The sequence below is a fragment of the Lonchura striata genome, chromosome 14 (genome assembly GCF_050655825.1).
Source record: "Lonchura striata isolate lonStrDom1 chromosome 14, ASM5065582v1, whole genome shotgun sequence".
NCBI lineage: Eukaryota > Metazoa > Chordata > Aves > Passeriformes > Estrildidae > Lonchura > Lonchura striata.
This window is the reverse complement of record NC_140716.1, coordinates 14,572,913-14,588,308: the sequence shown is the minus strand read 5'-3', so window position 1 is coordinate 14,588,308 and position 15,396 is coordinate 14,572,913. Positions and strand designations below refer to the sequence as shown.

The following is a 15,396-nucleotide window of genomic DNA, read 5'->3' as shown; positions in this document are numbered from 1 at the left end:
GTCGGGGCCAAGCCCTGCCTTGGCTGTAGCATCCCCATCACCTCCGTGCCAAGGCTGAGCCCTGCTGGCCCCCTTGTGCAGCCAGCACCCCAAAAATCTCTGGCCCAGGGTGTCACAGGGGTGCTGCACCTGCCAAAGCTGAGCCCTAACTTTGCTTCTGCCCTCCTGGCATCTCCACTGGAGCTCCCTCACTCCGGAGCTGTTGGAAGCCCCTCCAGAACAATGGGATCAGCTGATGTGCCAAGGGGTCCCCAGCACACACTTGGCATGGGGGGGTCCCCTGCAAACCTTCAGCTACTTGCAAGTGGGGAAATAGGCTTTGTTAGGGGAAGGGCACATCGTGGAGGCAAAGGAGCAGGGAAGTGAGGAGCCAGGAGGGGCTGGAGGGTCCTGACGCCAGTGCCACCGTGGGGACACGCCAGGGCTCGGGGGGCTGTGGCGGCGGCCGGCCGGGGGCACCCGGCACGAGGCCGCGGCTCTGCCAGGGACTTTTCTTCTCTCCTCCTCGCGAGGCTGGAAAATATACAAAGCTCGCAGTGAAAATATTTACACAGCAGCAATTTTGGGAGGAATTTGGGATGTTAATTTGAAAAATCTGTGGGGAGAGGACCACAATGGGCCCTTTGAGCGGGCGAGCGTGGCCATCGCAGCGAGCCGCCCGCGCCGGCGAGGGGCCCCTGCTGCCGCTGCGCCGGTCCTAATGGGAGCCAGCCCTGCCGGAAGCCCACCTGGGAGCCAGGGGGCTGCGCCAGACGGCCCCGCCGACGCCCCGCGCCCCTAATTGCATCCAGAGCCGCTCCCTGCCCCGGGCGAGCGGCACCGAGGGGCCGGGGGTCAGGGCCGAGGCCTGCGGCGGAGCGGCCGGCCCGGAGCGGCACGGCGGTGACCCTCGGCTTCGGCCCCGCGCTGCGCTCATTCTCTCCAAATCAAACATACCTCGGCGGGCAGGGCCCCAACCTGGAAAATTCCAGCCCGAAAGATAAAGGATTGGAAAACGATTAAAACCAGAGGGTTGGAGCAGAAACCACTTGGCAGCGGGAACCTGCCGAGTGTCGGCTCCCACCCCGCCAGGGCCAGCGCACAAAAGCGGCTGCTCTGGGGCCGGGCAGCGGGGCTCCGGCTGCGGCCCCCGGCCCGGGGGGCCACGCAGGCTGACACTTGTCACGGGCGATTTGGGGGTCCCGGTGCCGCCGCGGGTGACGTCAGGAGGTTGGGCTGGGCTGTTTGTCCCGCAGCTGGCCCCGCAGCCATCTGGCAGGCAGGGAGGGATGAAGTAAGGCTGGATGATGCACAGGGCAGGGGCTGATTTGAACCCCGTGGCCTCTGTTTTGGGAACACCTCCCCAGCGCCCGAGGTGGGGGGCAGCGCCCTAGGGGTAAAAACGCCTGGAGTCGGGAAAACTCCCCCCTCCCTTGGCCTGACTCACCCCGGTGCTCGCCAACAACAACGGGAGGACACAGCTGACCTTCCCGCTCCTCTGCAGGGGACGCGGGCGCTGCCCACACCCCTGCCTGCAATGGGCAGTGCCTGCCGAGGTGCTCAGGGCTGCACAGAACTTTTTGTTGTTGTTATTTTAATTATTTTGTTGTTTTTTTTTTTTTACAAAAAGACACCCTTCTGATCTGCCTTACAAAAGAGATGTACACAAACCTGTACTAAAAAAAGTTTTCCCAGAAGAAATGGGAAATAATGATGTATAAATATTCTCTCTGAGTTCTTAAAGCTTCAATTCCCGGTTTGCCTGCTCGGCTCTTCCTTTGGCCCGGGGTGTCCCGAGGGTCCCAGCACCTCGGCCGGGCCGTAATGCTCACATCAAGCTTCCAGGGAGTCGAGTCATGGGCCGTGCTCTGCTGAAGGACCCTTGTTACCAGCACGTGGGCTTCCCTCAGCCCAGTCACAGCAGCTTTCTCTTTAGCAGGAGCTAAAAAAAGCCCCCCAACCCCCAAATTAACCCCCCCTTCTCTTCCGCTAACCACGTTCTAGGTAGAGTCACAGAAACCAAGGCACAGAGCAGTAAAATTGGTGTCTCCTCCCAAAGCGTGGCAGCCTCTCGGAAATTGCACGTTGTGGGATGGGGGGTTACTGCCTCAGTTCAGTCAGCTCCTCGCCAATCCGTATCCCAGAGGGACATGGCCAGGTGTGCCGCTGGAGCTCAGCCCTCCTGCGTCCAGGGCTCTGGAAGCCCTGTGGGTTCAAAAGTAGGAGGGTTTGAGCCCTGGGGTGTTGTTGTTGCTGGGGTAGTGCGACTGCATGAGCGGCACCTCGCACTCAGAGCCGCCAGAAAGCATCGCTGCCTCTGGCACCTTGCAGCCGTGGCTGCTCAAATCCCCATTTTCCAGGCAGGCTTTCACCCCTTCCAGCTCCAGTGGGCCGCTGTCCACCCCGGCGCCGGCGTGCGCCTTGGCGCGGCGGTGCCGGCAGTAGTACATGGCGGCGGTGACCACCACCAGCAGCAGCAGCATGGCAGCCAGCGCAGGGACGAGGATCAGGGCGAGGTTGGGGTCCTGGCTCTGGGTGACAGGGGAGTGCTGCTGCAGGCTGAGGGGCAGGGTGTGTGCCTCGGCGCAGTGCTCCTCCTTGGGGAGCTCCCCCAGCGCCCCGATGCAGATGCGGTAGGTGCAGTTGGGTTTCAGCGCCCGCACCGTGTACTCGGAGAGCGAGGCCGGCAAGCGCAGCATCACCGGCCGCTTGTCCGGCCCCGACAGGTTCCGGTAGCTCAGGCGGATGCCCTTCAGCTGCGCCTTGGACTGGATGTAGTTGTGCAGGTCCACTTTGAGGGAGGTGCTGCCCACCTGGGCGATGCTGACCCGCTGTGCAGGTGGCAGGGCCGGCGTGCCCGGGGCTGCCGTCGTTCCCCTCGCCTCCACCTCGCAGTACACGCCACTGAAGCCCGCGGGGCACAGGCACTCCAGGAGGTTCTGGGCACCCAGGTGGCAGGTGCCACCGTTCAGACACGTGCGGGGGGGACAGATGGGCGCTGGGGGGCTGGTGGGGGCCGGGGTGCCGCTGAAGGGCACCAAGGTGGAGCTGCCCTGGGGCTCTCTGGGCCTCAGGGTGGGTGCAGCGGTGCTGGGGGGTGGCGGCGGGTGGTGGGTGCTGGGCAGCGGCGCAGGCGGTGGCAGCGTGGTTGTGCGGGGTGTGGTGGGCGTGGGGGTGGTGGTGGGGCAGCCAAAGTCAGTGTACTGCAGGTGGTGGAGGAGCTTGCCGGAGTTTTTTGGGGGGAAGTGGCAGCGCGTCTCCTCAGGGCGCCGCAGGACCACACCACTGGTGTTGACCCACTGCACCAGCCAGCTCATCTGGCAGATACAGTTGAAGGGGTTGCCGGCAGCCGTCACGGCCCGCAGCCTGGGGAAGAAGCCGGAGAAATCCCGAGGGATGGTGTTGATGTTGAGGTTGCTGATGTCCAGCTCCTGGAGGTTGTGGAGGCTCTGGAAGTCCTCAGCTGGCAGCTGGGAGATGCGGGCGTTGCCGGCCAGGCTGAGCCTGGTGAGGCTGCCCAGGCGCCGCAGCACCGCTGGCACGCGCTCCAGCAGGTTGTCAGAGATGTCCAGCTCGTGGAGGTTGTTTTGGACCTGGAAGAGCTCCTCATTTAAACTCGTCAGGCCCAGCCCTGCGATCTTCAGGGACTCAATGCTGACGGCATGGAAAGCCCCTGGTGCAATGGCAGGGATCTTGTTCCTGCTGATGTCCAGCAGCAGGAGGTTGGGCAGGTCGAGTGGAGGCACAGCCCTGAGCTGGTTGTTCTGCAGCTTTAGCTCCAGCAGATTCTCCAGCGTGTCAAAGGCAGCAGCGTGGATGTGCTGGATGCTGTTCCTCTGCAGGTAGAGCCGTTCCAGCAGCCGCAGACCATGGAAGGTCTCATTGGTGATCTCCTGCAGCTGGTTGGAGGACAAGTCCAAGTTGACGAGCTCCGTCAGGGGCTGGAAGATGTTTCTCTGGATGCTGGTGATCTTGTTTTGTGAGAGGTCCAGGAGCTGGAGGGCGGGCAGCCCTGCAAAGCTGTCCTCAGTGAGCGTTGTGATGCCATTCTCAAAGACATAGAGGGAGAGGGTGCTGGGGGGCAGCCCCTGGGGCACTGTCTGGCCCCGCCTGGCTGCACACAGGATTGTCTTGGGGTCATGGCACTGACAGCCTGCAGGACATGCCCTGACCAGCTCCCCACCGGCCAAGAGGAGCAGTGTGCAAAGGATCAGCTGGTTCATGGTGTCAGCTCTGCGGAGAGACGAGCACAGTCAGGGTTAGGGGATGGGCCCTGCTGCAGGGTACCCAGAGCTAGCAGGGTTGTGGGGCACCTCTGAACCCCACTCTGCCTCCTGGACTACCCACCAGCACAGGGGCTGCCCATCCCAGCTCCATGCTCTCCCCTCCCCAGATCCCCCCGGATTTGGGGATGTGGTACCTTTGCACACCCCAGGCTCTGCCATGAGACACGTCCCACTGGTATTGGGGCTGTCTTCGGTGGAGCACCAAGACCTTTCCCAGTACTCACAAGGGCCCCAACCTCCCCAGCTGCTCAGCAGGGTGCAAATCAAACACAGGGGACGAGAATCAGAGCACCGGGAAGGGGTGGGAGCCTGGCCGGCCTCCCCTGAGTAGAGCTCAGCTTAACCCTTTGCTTGTGCTGCCGTCCAGCAGCTGCACCCTTGGGGGCTGTTCCTGCCCAGAGCACCGGCAACAGCAACCCCTCTTGGGGACAGGGGCACAGAGATTGGGGCTGGAGGAGCCATTTGTGTCCCCACAGAGTCCAGGGGTTCATATTCACCCCCACTCAGCCCCTGTCCTCACGGATCACCTTACTGTTCTCAGCACTGTGGGCTGTGCCCCTGTCCCTTGAGGACTGAGTCAGTAGGGATGGAGGGAGGAGGCTCTGGGGTGACCAAGGCTGTAACCACCCCAACTCCAGCTCCCCATGGATGCCCTGGCAGATGTCACAGCTGCTGTCAATGTCCCAAAGGGCTCCTCTCTTAGCCCCATCTTTCAGCCCTTTTAATGACACTAGGCTGGGCCAGAGACTCACAATCTCCTGCCACTCCATCTCAGGGTCAGGGGGAGGTGGCAGAGAAGGATCCCTGGGCAAGAAAGAGGCAAACCCTTCCCCAGCCCCTTCTGTTGCCACCTCCTCCCTGCTGAGAGCTGTCGGAGCTCCAGGCAAACGCCCCCCCTGCGGCTCACAAGGGGCCCCGCTGTGTGTGGGGGGCTGCAGGTCACACAGCAGCACGTGCTGCCGACGCAGGGACAACACATCCAGCGCCAGGAGGGTCTGGACCTGTGCTGTGTCCTCTCATCCCCCTGCCGGGGTGTTGGACAGGGTTAACACTGCGGCCAGCTCTGTCCTTGCTCTTCCCGAGCCGCCCCCCCCAGGGTGGGGTGAGCCCACGGCTGGGCAGGGTCACCACAACCGCCTGAGTCACTTGGCCTGGCTGGCCCTGCCCTGACATGACCCGTGCCGTCAGCCCCTGACACTGGGGAGGAGCTGTGCCACATCCAAGAGGTCACTGTCACCCAAGGGTCACCATCATTGCATCCCCTCCCCAGCAAGCCCAGCTCAGCCCCCAGCCCCCTCACCAGTGTCGGGTACCCCTGCACCCCACATCACAGTCAGGCTGCCAGCAGAGTTGAAAACACAACACAGAGACCCTGTGAAGTGCTGTTTGGGGCTGGGGACAGACCCAGCACCCTTCGAGGTGGCTCCAGCATCCAGAGCCCCGGGTGCAGGGTGCTCTCATGCCAGCGGTGCCACGGCAGTGCCAGCCCGCCCGGGTGGGCAGCGCCCGAGCGGGGCCAGGACTGCGGGATGCTGGCGGGGCCGGGGCTGGTTTTGCAATGCCAGGGTCGGGTTTCGCTGACGTGTCCCGTGCTGCAACCAGCTGCTGACTCCAAGTCTCTCTCGTCCCTTTAATTACGCTGGCATTTCCTCCCCGTCTGCCAGGCTCCCGGCTCCGGGCAGGTTCGGCCAGCCCGGCCACGGCCGCGATCCGCGCCCGGCCACGAGCGCCGGGCAGGCTGGCACGGCCCCTCGGCATCGCCCGCTCCGCCGGCACACGCCAACATCCCGCCCGCGCCGCCTCCCCGGCACCATGGTGCTTCAAGGCAGAGAGGAGTCACCCCAGCCCAGGACACCCCCAGAACCGGGGGGGCAGGGGAACAGCTTCCCCAGCTCCTGGCAGGGTCCCCAAGGGCGGAGAGGGGGCCCCGTTTCTGCTGGAGGTGTTGGGGCCGCCCTGCCAGCAGCCTGCTGCTGCCTTGGCTGGGCTCCCCCGCGCCTGCACCGCAGATATTTGCCGAATTATTCATATTTTCCGGCTGCGGGGAGAATCTGGGCTCAGATTCCCCCGGTCCCGGCTCAGCCTTCCCCTGCCAGCCTGCTGGGGTGGGAGTGCCGTGTCACCCCCTTCCCCGCCTGCAGCCCCCCGGCTGGGCCGCCCCGCTGCCCGCCCGGGGCTGGCACTCGGCAGGGGATGCCCGGCTTTGCACCCGCCTCCTGTTTTTAAGGACGAGGCCGATGCCACACTGCAGGGTGACACCTGTGCAGGACAGGCTGGAGGAGCTGCAGAGTCCCTGCCTTTCTCTGCTTGGGAACCTCCGGGAAGCAGGCACAGCCGGGATGTTCCTTCCCGCACCGGCAAGCGAGGACAAACAAAGCCAGCGTTGTTGCTGGCCCGTGGGCTGCCACCTTGGTCGGTGGCACCAGAGCAGGAAGGACGGGGGCCCTGCAGTGTGCGGTGACAGGGAGGGACACAGTGCCTCTGCCAGGGGGGATGCAGATGCTCCTCCCCTGCCTTACACCCCTCAAAACAAGCCGATGTCAGCACGTGCCGCCTCCCCCGAGCCGGCCGGGGGGATGTGCAGAATTAAGCCCTTAATCCTCCTCCCCTTCAACCCACCCTGCGCCGCCGCAGCTCCCACCTCCTCCCGCTCCCCTCCCGATTTAATTAAAGTTTCCGCAGCAGCCCCGCAGGAATGCAGGCCTGGTTATTGCATTCCCCGGAGCAGTCGCCAGCCCCTCCATCCCCGCTCCTGCCCCTTTGACCCGGCCGCGCTCCCCATCTCAGGTGCCGGCAAGGAGAAAAACCAGCAGAGCCGCTCTGCCGGCAGCCAAACCGCCTCGGGAGGAGCCGGAACGCCGGCGGAGGGTGGGAGGAGGCCGGCGATGGTGCCACGCGTGGCCCGGGCGGCACGGGCAGATTCCTCCGGAGTGACTGGGGCGGCCGCGGCTGTCCCCGAGCGCTTCCTCGTGCGCGTCCCTCCGGCAGAGCCAGCCGGGCAGGCGGCGCTTGCGACAGGGCCACCCGGCCTCGGCGTGGCGGGGGAAAACAGTCATTAGTGTCATCCCTGGTGGCGGCACTGCCCAGCGCCGTGTGGGCAGAGGCACAGCTGGGCCAGGGCAGTCCGGCCGCCCCAGCCCCAGCTGGATGAGACCTGTGGGTGTGGGGCACGCTGGCAAGGGTAGGTGTATGGGGGGATGTTACTGGGGGGATCTGGCTGGGAAGAGTCTCAGAACTGGAGCATCTCTGCTGGCATGTGTTGGCTCCTGTGGCTGTTGCCAGCCTGGGAGGGAACCAGACACGGAAAGGGACATTTACCCCACAGTGGCCCAAAGTCACACCGAAAGAGGGTGACAGGCGCCAGCAACCTCAGAACTCACGCCAGGTGACAATGAAGTGTGCGGGCAGCTGGCAGCAGAAGCAGCGGTGGGGTATCCATGTCTCCCGGTGCCAGGCTGGCCGGTGACCCTGCTGGCACCCATCCCTCTGTGCCAGCCACAGGGAAACCCTTGTCGCCACCGCGTGGGGACCCACTTGGCCCCAGAGCAGGTCAGTGACACCAGAAGCAGCCCCTGAAGACAAGCAGAACAAGGGCAGCCAAACCCCACCCCAGCCAAGCCCTCCATTGAAGGGGGTGGTGGTGGACACTGCTGCCAGTAGCTCCCACCGCTGCCTGACGCCAGCAGGAGAGCCCAGCCATCACATCTGCCAGGACAGAGCGAGCATGGCCCAACACCATGCTGGTCCCGTGTGGGTCTGGAGCCCTTCTGCTGGCAGAGCGCTTCACTGCCACCTGGCCATGCCGGATGGAGCCATGCTCCATGTCAGCCCCAAATACATCCCTCCCCTTGCCCGTGATGGATGCAGCACCAGACCAGGATCCCAGGGGCAGACCCCAGCGCATCCCATGGCAAAACATGCGGCAGGGACAGGGAAGTGAGAGCCTTCTGTGAACCCGTCCCAGCCCACTGCAGTGGCACCACCCCAGCCCAGCCGAGGCCCTACATCAGCCGAGGCAGGGGCCAGCCGGGTGCCCCTGGCTCAGCTGAGGCCTCGCAGGCAGCAGGCCATGCCGACCCTCAGCCGAGGCCCCGGTGACACTCTGTCACTCCGGGTGCACAGGCCACACCGGGTGTCCCACGGCCCGGCCCGGGCCCACCAGGGCCCCCCCGCCCCATGAGCCCGCGGATGCCCGGCAGACCCCCTCCCGCCCGTGGGCTGCCGCCCCACAGAGCCCCGGTGGCCGTGTGGAGTATGGGCGGTGTGGCGCCGCGGGACTCACCGTGGCGGGCGGTGCGGGGCCGTGCGGGGCGGGCGGTCAGTCCATGGCGGCAGCGCAGCGCCGGCCGGGCGAGCGCTCCCCTCTCTGGCGGCGCCGGGCGCGGGGGGCGGCATTTAAACCAAGGGGGCGGGGCCTGCCCTCCCGCCGGGCGCCCATTGGCTGGGAGCACGGAGGGGGCGGGGCGGGGCACGGCCGCCACGGAGGCTCCGCCCCCTCACCTGGGGCCCGACGGGGGCGGCACCGCGGGGACCCCCGGGACCCCCCGAGCGCGGGGACCGCGGGACACCCAGGACCACCGGGACCCCGGAGTCACGGGGACCCCCGGGACACCCAGGACCCCCGGGACACCCAGGACCACCGGGACCCCGGAGTCACGGGGACCCCCGGGACACCCAGGACCACCGGGACCCCGGAGTCACGGGGACCCCCGGGACACCCAGGACCCCCGGGACACCCAGGACCACCGGGACCCCGGAGTCACGGGGACCCACGGGACACCCAAGACCACCGGGACCCTGGAGTCACGGGGACCCCCGGGATATCCAAGACCTCTGGGACCCTGGAGTCACGGGGACCCTTGGGACATCCAAGACCTCTAGGACCCTGGAGTCACGGGGACCCTTGGGACATCCAGGACCTGGGACCCTGGAGTCACAGGGACACGTCAGGACCCTGGAGGCACAATGTCCCTGGGACATTCAGGAGCTCTGAGTCACGGGGACCCACGGGACGCCCAGGACCACCGGGACCCTGGAGTCACGGGGACCCTCGGGATATCCAGGATCTCTGATTCACAGGGAACCCTGAGATACCCAGGACATCTGGGACCTCAGAGTCACAGGGACCATCAGGGCACCCAGGACCTCTGAGTCAGTGGCCCCCAGTGCCTCCAGGACCTCTGGGACATGGGAGTCATAAAGATCCCAGAGGCCTCCACAGGGACCTCCAGACCCCATGACCCCAGGATTCCCCAGAGTCACAAGGACCTCTGGGACCTCTTGGGAGCTCCATGTGACCCCAGGATTCCCCAGAGTCACAAGGATCTCCAGGACCCACAGGACATTTGGAAGCTCCCAGACCTTCCAAACCCTCCAGGGCCCCCCAGGACCTTCAGCCTCCCTGGAGCCGGGGTCCCTGGGATTCCAGCACCCCTGGTGTGTGTACACACAGGTGTAGGGCTAGATCCAGGTATAAGTATCTCCCTTGTATCCCCAGCACCCATGGGACCCCTGGCGACCCTGGTAACAAAAAAGGCTGGGTTGGGTGTCCTTGGCACCCCCAGGGGCTCCCATATCCATTGTGCCCAGGGTAACCCGGGACTCTGGCACCGATGAGCCCCAGTGCCCTGGGATCCCAGCCCCCCCATGCCTCTGGTGTCCACAGAGCTTCTGCCACCGAGTCCCAGGGGACAGGGGGAAAGTGGGTGGCCCTTGCATGCCCCTGTGACGGCAGAGCAATGCTCCCTGTTTGGCATGGTGAGGATGGCATGGGCTGGGCTGGGACAGCCGGGCACTCAGGGTGCCCTAGTCCCAGACCTGCACATCTATGCTGCTGGCAGGGGACCCCGGTGCCTGTCCCGGACATCCTGGCAGTGTTTGCCTAGGTTGTGCCAACAGTTCCGGGGCAGGCCCATGCCAAACCACCCGCAGATACCCTTCATGGCATGGAGCAGCTCCCTCCCCTTGGCACAGCCACAGAAACGTCAACCGAAAGTAATAGATTGTCCCTTTGGTCTCTGCCCGCGGCGCTCCCTCCTCCAGCCCTGCCGAGGGAAGGCACGGAGTGTCTCTGTGCTCCTCTCACCGCTGTCCCCTCAGGCCACCGAGGGTTCCCTGCGGTCCCCTCCGGCCACCCTGCGCGCTCTGGGGCAGGGTGCAGGGCAGGGACAGGGACACGCTGCAGCTGGCACCGCCGCCCCGAACTGGCCCAGCCGGCCCGGCTGGCCCCGGGGCAGCCCCGCGGGCCCGGAGCTTCCCCGGGTGAGGCCGGGTGCCATGGCCGGGCACCGGGAGCAGGGCAGGGAGCGGGATGCCCCACGGCTGGGCACTGCGCAGCCGGGGCTGGAAGCAGGCGGCAGTGACATCCTGCTGTCAACCTGTCGGCCCGGGCTGGGACAGCGAGGGTCGTCACCTGGGGACCGGCCCGGCACCTGCACCCCCGGGCACGGCACTGCCCTCCCATCGCAGCGTGGCCTTATCCTGCCCCACGCTGCCCCAGGATGGGGTTTGGGGTGTGCACCAGTGGAGGAACAACATCCAGCCCCACATCCATGGGGGTGCTGTGCCCACGGGGGCCCCTGGCTCAGCACCCCTCTTCCCTTGCAGGATGACCATCCCGCTGTATGACGCCGACACGGGACTGCTGGTGCTGGCAGGGAAGGTGAGGTGCCATGGCTGGGGGGTGCAGGGAGGCGCTGGGGGGACAGGAGGATGCAGGGGGGTGTTGTGAGGTGCAGCTTGGTACATGTGGGTGCACCAGTGGAGTACAGGAGGTTGCATGTGGGTGCAGTGGGGTGCTTCCTACAGCCCTGCTCATTCCCTGTCCTTACCACCTCTTTTCCAGGGAGAAAACCTCCTGTACTGCTTTGAGGTGGCCCCCACACAGCCAGCACTGACCCAGGGTAAGCAGGTCCCATCCCACCCATATCTCCCCTGGGGGACTCACCACTGCCTGGCCACCCACAGCACGGCCACCCTGCCTGTCCCGCAGTGACCCAGTGCCGGACAGAGGGCAGCACGCGGGGCCTGGCAGCCGTGCCACGCCTGGCCCTGGATGTCATGGCCTGCGAGGTGCTCCGTGTCCTGCAGCTCACTGACACCGCCCTCGTCCCCGTCAGCTACCTGGTGCCACGCAAGGTAAGGGGACCTTGTGGGCGTCAGTGCCTGCTGTCATCTCATGGGTGCCACCTCACCAGCACTGGGTGACAAAAAGGACCTGGCTGCAGTGAGAGCCCAGTCCCCAGCCTGGGGAGAGCAGGAGTGGAGGTCAAACATTGATGGTGGTGGTGGGTTGCAGAGTCTGGGTGCTGGATTTGGGGAGCTGGGCGCTGCGTGCAGGATTGGGGTGCTGGAGAGTGGATGCTGACAGCTGGGTGCCACCTGCTGGGTGCTGTTGTGCAATGGGTGTTGGGCACTTCAGCCAGGAAATCTGGGTTCTGGGTAGTGGGGTCTGGGTGTGAAAGTGTCTAGGGGTGCCCAGAGGTGCCCCAGCTGCAGCAGGACAGAGGCTGTGGGATTTTGAGAACATCTGTCTCACCCCACCCCCTCTCCCCCAGTCTGTCCAGGAGTTCCACGAGGATCTGTTCCCTGACTGCACAGGGATGCTGCCAGCCACCGATGCCCAAGGCTGGTGGGCAGGGGACAGCCAGCAGGTCAGTGTCATCTGGGGGGTGTGTCCTTGCTGGTGGCATTGCCACTGCCCCATGCTCACCGCTGTGCTCTGTGCAGGTGGGGAGAGTCAGCCTGCACCCTGCACGGAGACCCACAGAGACCTTCACATCCCCCATCATTGCTGGCACCGGCCCCACCAACGCTGGCCACACCGACACCGACACCGGCCACACCGACACCGACACTGGCCACACCGACGCAGACCAGAGTGTGAGCATGGGGCGCTGGAAAAGTGCACTGAACGCTGAAGGGGTGGGGTCCCTGCTGCCCTCATCCTACAAGACAAGGCGAGGGTGCCAGCACCCCCTGTCTGGTCTTTCTCTCCCCTAGGAAGCCAGTGGCTACTCCTCACCATCCTCACTGGCCTCGCCAGGCAGCGCAGCCACCTCGCTCTCCGCCAGCACCGGCCCCTCCAGTGGCTTTGCCAGCAGCCCCAGCCAGAAGTCCCTGCAGAGCCTTTTGGGTGAGCGGGCAGCGGGGCGGGCTCGGGGTGCCCCGCTGTGGGGCTCGGGGCGCTCACCCGGCCCTCGCCCGCTGCAGGGCCCAGCTCCCGCTTCCGGCACGCGCAGGGCCGGGCGCTGCACCGGGACCAGCACCTCACCAACCTGCGCGGGCTCAGCCTCACCACGCCGGGCGAGTGCGACGGCTTCTGCGCCAACCAGCAGCGCGTCGCCCTGCCCCTGCTCTCCGCCGGCGGCCAGATCGCCGTGCTCGAGGTACCCCGGGGAGGTGTGGAGGCCGGCGCGGCGCCGGGTGTGCCGTGCTGGTGACCCCCGGCTCTCGCCCACAGCTCTCCAAGCCCGGCCGCCTCCCCGACGCGGCCGTGCCCACCATCCAGAACGGCGCCGCGGTGGCCGACCTCACCTGGGACCCCTTCGACCCACGGCGCCTCGCTGTCGGTACGTGCGTGCCAGCCCTGCCCGGGTGTGCCCGGAGAGTCCCCCGGCTCCAGGGACTCCAGATCACCCCATTAACAACTGCCCGTCCCTTCTGGCACAGCGGGTGAGGACGCCAGGATCCGGCTGTGGCGGATCCCTGAGGGAGGGCTGCGGGAGACCCTGCAGGAGCCTGAAGCCGTTCTCCGAGGTGAGGGGCCTGTTGAGCACCCCAAAGTGGGGACAAAGCAGCCTGGTGGCACCCACAGCTGGGGACAACCACGCACTACTGAACCTCACCAGGTCACACGGAAAAGATCTACTCCATCCGCTTCCACCCCATGGCATCCGATCTCCTGGTCTCCTCCTCCTACGACATGACCGTGCGGATCTGGGAGCTCAGCGCCGGGCGGGAAGTCCTGTGCCTGCGGGGACACACGGATCAGGTAAGGGATGACAAATCCAGGGACACCTGAGAGGCAACTTTGGGACTTTTGCACAACGTCTGTCTCTCCAGATTTTCAGCATGGCTTGGAGCCCGGATGGGAAGAAGCTGGCAACAGTGAGCAAAGATGGACGGATACGGCTCTATGAGCCACGGCGCAGCTCTCAGCCTCAACAGGTACAATCCCAGCATGGGGGACAGGCTGGAGAGCTGGGGGTGTGGGCAGGAAACCCTCCCTGTGGGCACATGACTGCACCCCCAGCTCTCTCGGAGCAAGCAGGGTGACCTTCACCCCATGCAGGAGGGCCCAGGTCCTGAGGGGGGACGCGGAGCACGCCTGGTTTGGGTTTGTGGTGGTGACTTCCTCCTGGTGTCCGGCTTTGACAGGTAAAGAGGGGGACACACACCAGGGCAGGGGTCCCCGAGGACGCTGCTTGCTCTCACTGTCACCTCCCCACAGCCGCAGCGAGAGGAGGATCCTCCTGTACCGGGCACAGGCCCTGTCTGAAGGACCCTTGTCTGTCCTTGGTCTGGACGTGGCCCCTTCCACCCTCCTGCCCTTTTACGATGAGGATACCAGCGTCGTCTTCCTCACCGGCAAGGTGAGGGCTTGCCCTCCAAAAAACAGTGGGGCTCCCTGCCTACAGCACCCCACAGTGTAGAGGGACCCTCCATGTCCCCTGACAGCCCCCATCTCGCTCCATCCCCAGGGTGACACCAGAGTCTTCCTCTATGAAGTGACCCCCGAGCCCCCCTATTTCCTCGAGTGCAACAGCTTCACCTCCAATGAGCCCCACAAGGTAAAGGGGGGATACGCTGCCTGTCCCTGGGCCCCTACCTGTGCTGCCAGGCCCCACTCACATCCCCCACCCCACCAGGGCTTCGTCTTCCTGCCCAAAACGGCGTGCGAGGTGCGGGAGGTGGAGTTTGCCCGGGCGCTGCGCCTGGGGCAGAGCACCCTGGAGCCCGTGGCTTTCCACGTGCCACGCGTCAAGGTAGGAGGCGAGGGGGGCTGGCCGTGTCTGGGGAGGGGAAGGAGGCAGGGCACCCCCTGAGCACCCTTGCCCCCGCAGAAGGAGTATTTCCAGGACGATCTCTACCCGCCGACCCGCGTGTGGTGGGAGCCGGCCCTGGCTGCCGGTGCGTGGCTGGACGGGCAGGACGGGCAGCAGCGCCGCGCCAGCCTGCGCCCCGCAGACATGCTGCCAGGTGGGTTCAGGGGCTGGGCGAGGACCCGCGGCCCTCAGGGGTGGCTGGGGTGGCTTTAGTCAATGGGGTAGAGTCCTCCTGCCCCGTGGTGACACCACTGCCACAGTGAGCGAGGCCCCCAAAGAGGCTCCCGCTCGGAAGTTCGTCCCTGCGTCTGTGTACCTGGAGGAGAAGACCGACGAGCAGAAGAAGGAGGAGGTGAGTTCTGGGCTGAGCACCCTGCGCCAGGTCTGGAGGCGATGCTCTGTGCCCCACGGCTCTGCCCGGCCTCTCCCCACAGCTCCTCAGTGCCATGGTGGCCCGGCTGGGCAACAGGGACGACCCGCTGCCCCAGGACTCCTTCGAGGGCGTGGACGAGGACGAGTGGGTGAGTGCGGGAGGGGGACCCAGGACCCCCGGCCGGGTCGCACCGGCCCCGCCGCGCCGCTCACCCCCGGCCTCCCGCAGGACTAGGCTGGACCCGCGCCCCCGGGGAGCCGGGACCCCGCACCCGGCCCGGGGCGACCACGAGCAGCAGCAGGAGGAGGAGGAGGAGATGGAGGAGGCGCAGGGCCCCCCGCGGGCAGGACCCGCTATTAAAGCCGCTGCACCAGCACCGTGTCCTGCCGTGATCCTGGGACACCGGGGGGACACGGGGACTGGGAATGGGAGAGACACAGGGAACAAGGGGACATGTGGACCGGGGGCGACACAGGGACAGGCTCCAGGGGGATACGGGCTTCGGGGTGACACAGGATCGACAGTGGGGGGACACGGTAACCGAGCGGGTCATGAGCAGCGAGGCAGGGGGGTACAAGGACTGGCCCGGGTGGACATGGAAACCGACACCGGGGGACACGGAAATCGGCGATAACACAGGGATCCGGGAGACCCGGGGACCGCGGCAGGGGGGCACACGGGGAGCGGGGGGACAGCGGCACCGGGATCGCGC

General features: G+C 66.0%; 2 protein-coding genes across 3 annotated transcripts in view; one reads left to right on the top strand and one right to left on the bottom strand.

The window, feature by feature from the left end:
• The window catches only part of CORO7 (coronin 7), a 35,160-nt gene extending 20,100 nt beyond the window's left edge, over window positions 1–15,060 (top strand). Inside the window, exons 10-28 of one of the 2 annotated variants that reach the window (XM_021540791.3) lie at window positions 10,872–10,926; window positions 11,110–11,167; window positions 11,257–11,402; window positions 11,822–11,917; window positions 11,994–12,146; window positions 12,267–12,399; window positions 12,477–12,652; window positions 12,727–12,835; window positions 12,936–13,022; window positions 13,115–13,257; window positions 13,329–13,433; window positions 13,558–13,643; window positions 13,717–13,858; window positions 13,967–14,056; window positions 14,135–14,251; window positions 14,330–14,465; window positions 14,572–14,663; window positions 14,746–14,832; window positions 14,913–15,060. In XM_021540791.3, coding sequence (XP_021396466.3) covers window positions 10,872–10,926; window positions 11,110–11,167; window positions 11,257–11,402; window positions 11,822–11,917; window positions 11,994–12,146; window positions 12,267–12,399; window positions 12,477–12,652; window positions 12,727–12,835; window positions 12,936–13,022; window positions 13,115–13,257; window positions 13,329–13,433; window positions 13,558–13,643; window positions 13,717–13,858; window positions 13,967–14,056; window positions 14,135–14,251; window positions 14,330–14,465; window positions 14,572–14,663; window positions 14,746–14,832; window positions 14,913–14,918 — 2,017 coding nt within the window. In that variant the 3' untranslated portion in view covers window positions 14,919–15,060. Of the gene's footprint in view, window positions 1–10,871; window positions 10,927–11,109; window positions 11,168–11,256; window positions 11,403–11,821; window positions 11,918–11,993; window positions 12,147–12,266; window positions 12,400–12,476; window positions 12,653–12,726; window positions 12,836–12,935; window positions 13,023–13,114; window positions 13,258–13,328; window positions 13,434–13,557; window positions 13,644–13,716; window positions 13,859–13,966; window positions 14,252–14,329; window positions 14,466–14,571; window positions 14,664–14,745; window positions 14,833–14,912 lie in introns of both variants that reach the window. The other variant, XM_085592475.1, reaches the window with a different exon arrangement.
• On the bottom strand, window positions 1,557–8,633 carry VASN (vasorin). The gene is made up of 2 exons (XM_021540792.4): window positions 8,548–8,633; window positions 1,557–4,212 (listed from the first exon to the last, which is right to left on the bottom strand). Exon 2 carries the CDS (start codon window positions 4,200–4,202, stop codon window positions 2,193–2,195), a length of 2,010 nt encoding a protein of 669 aa, XP_021396467.3. The 5' UTR covers window positions 4,203–4,212; window positions 8,548–8,633; the 3' UTR covers window positions 1,557–2,192.
• Window positions 15,061–15,396: the final 336 nt, after the last annotated feature.

What these genes read in the sequence shown, in the direction of transcription:
- VASN (XM_021540792.4), bottom strand. Translation starts at nt 4,202, where the DNA reads ATGAACCAGCTGATCCTTTGCACACTGCTCCTCTTGGCCGGTGGGGAG.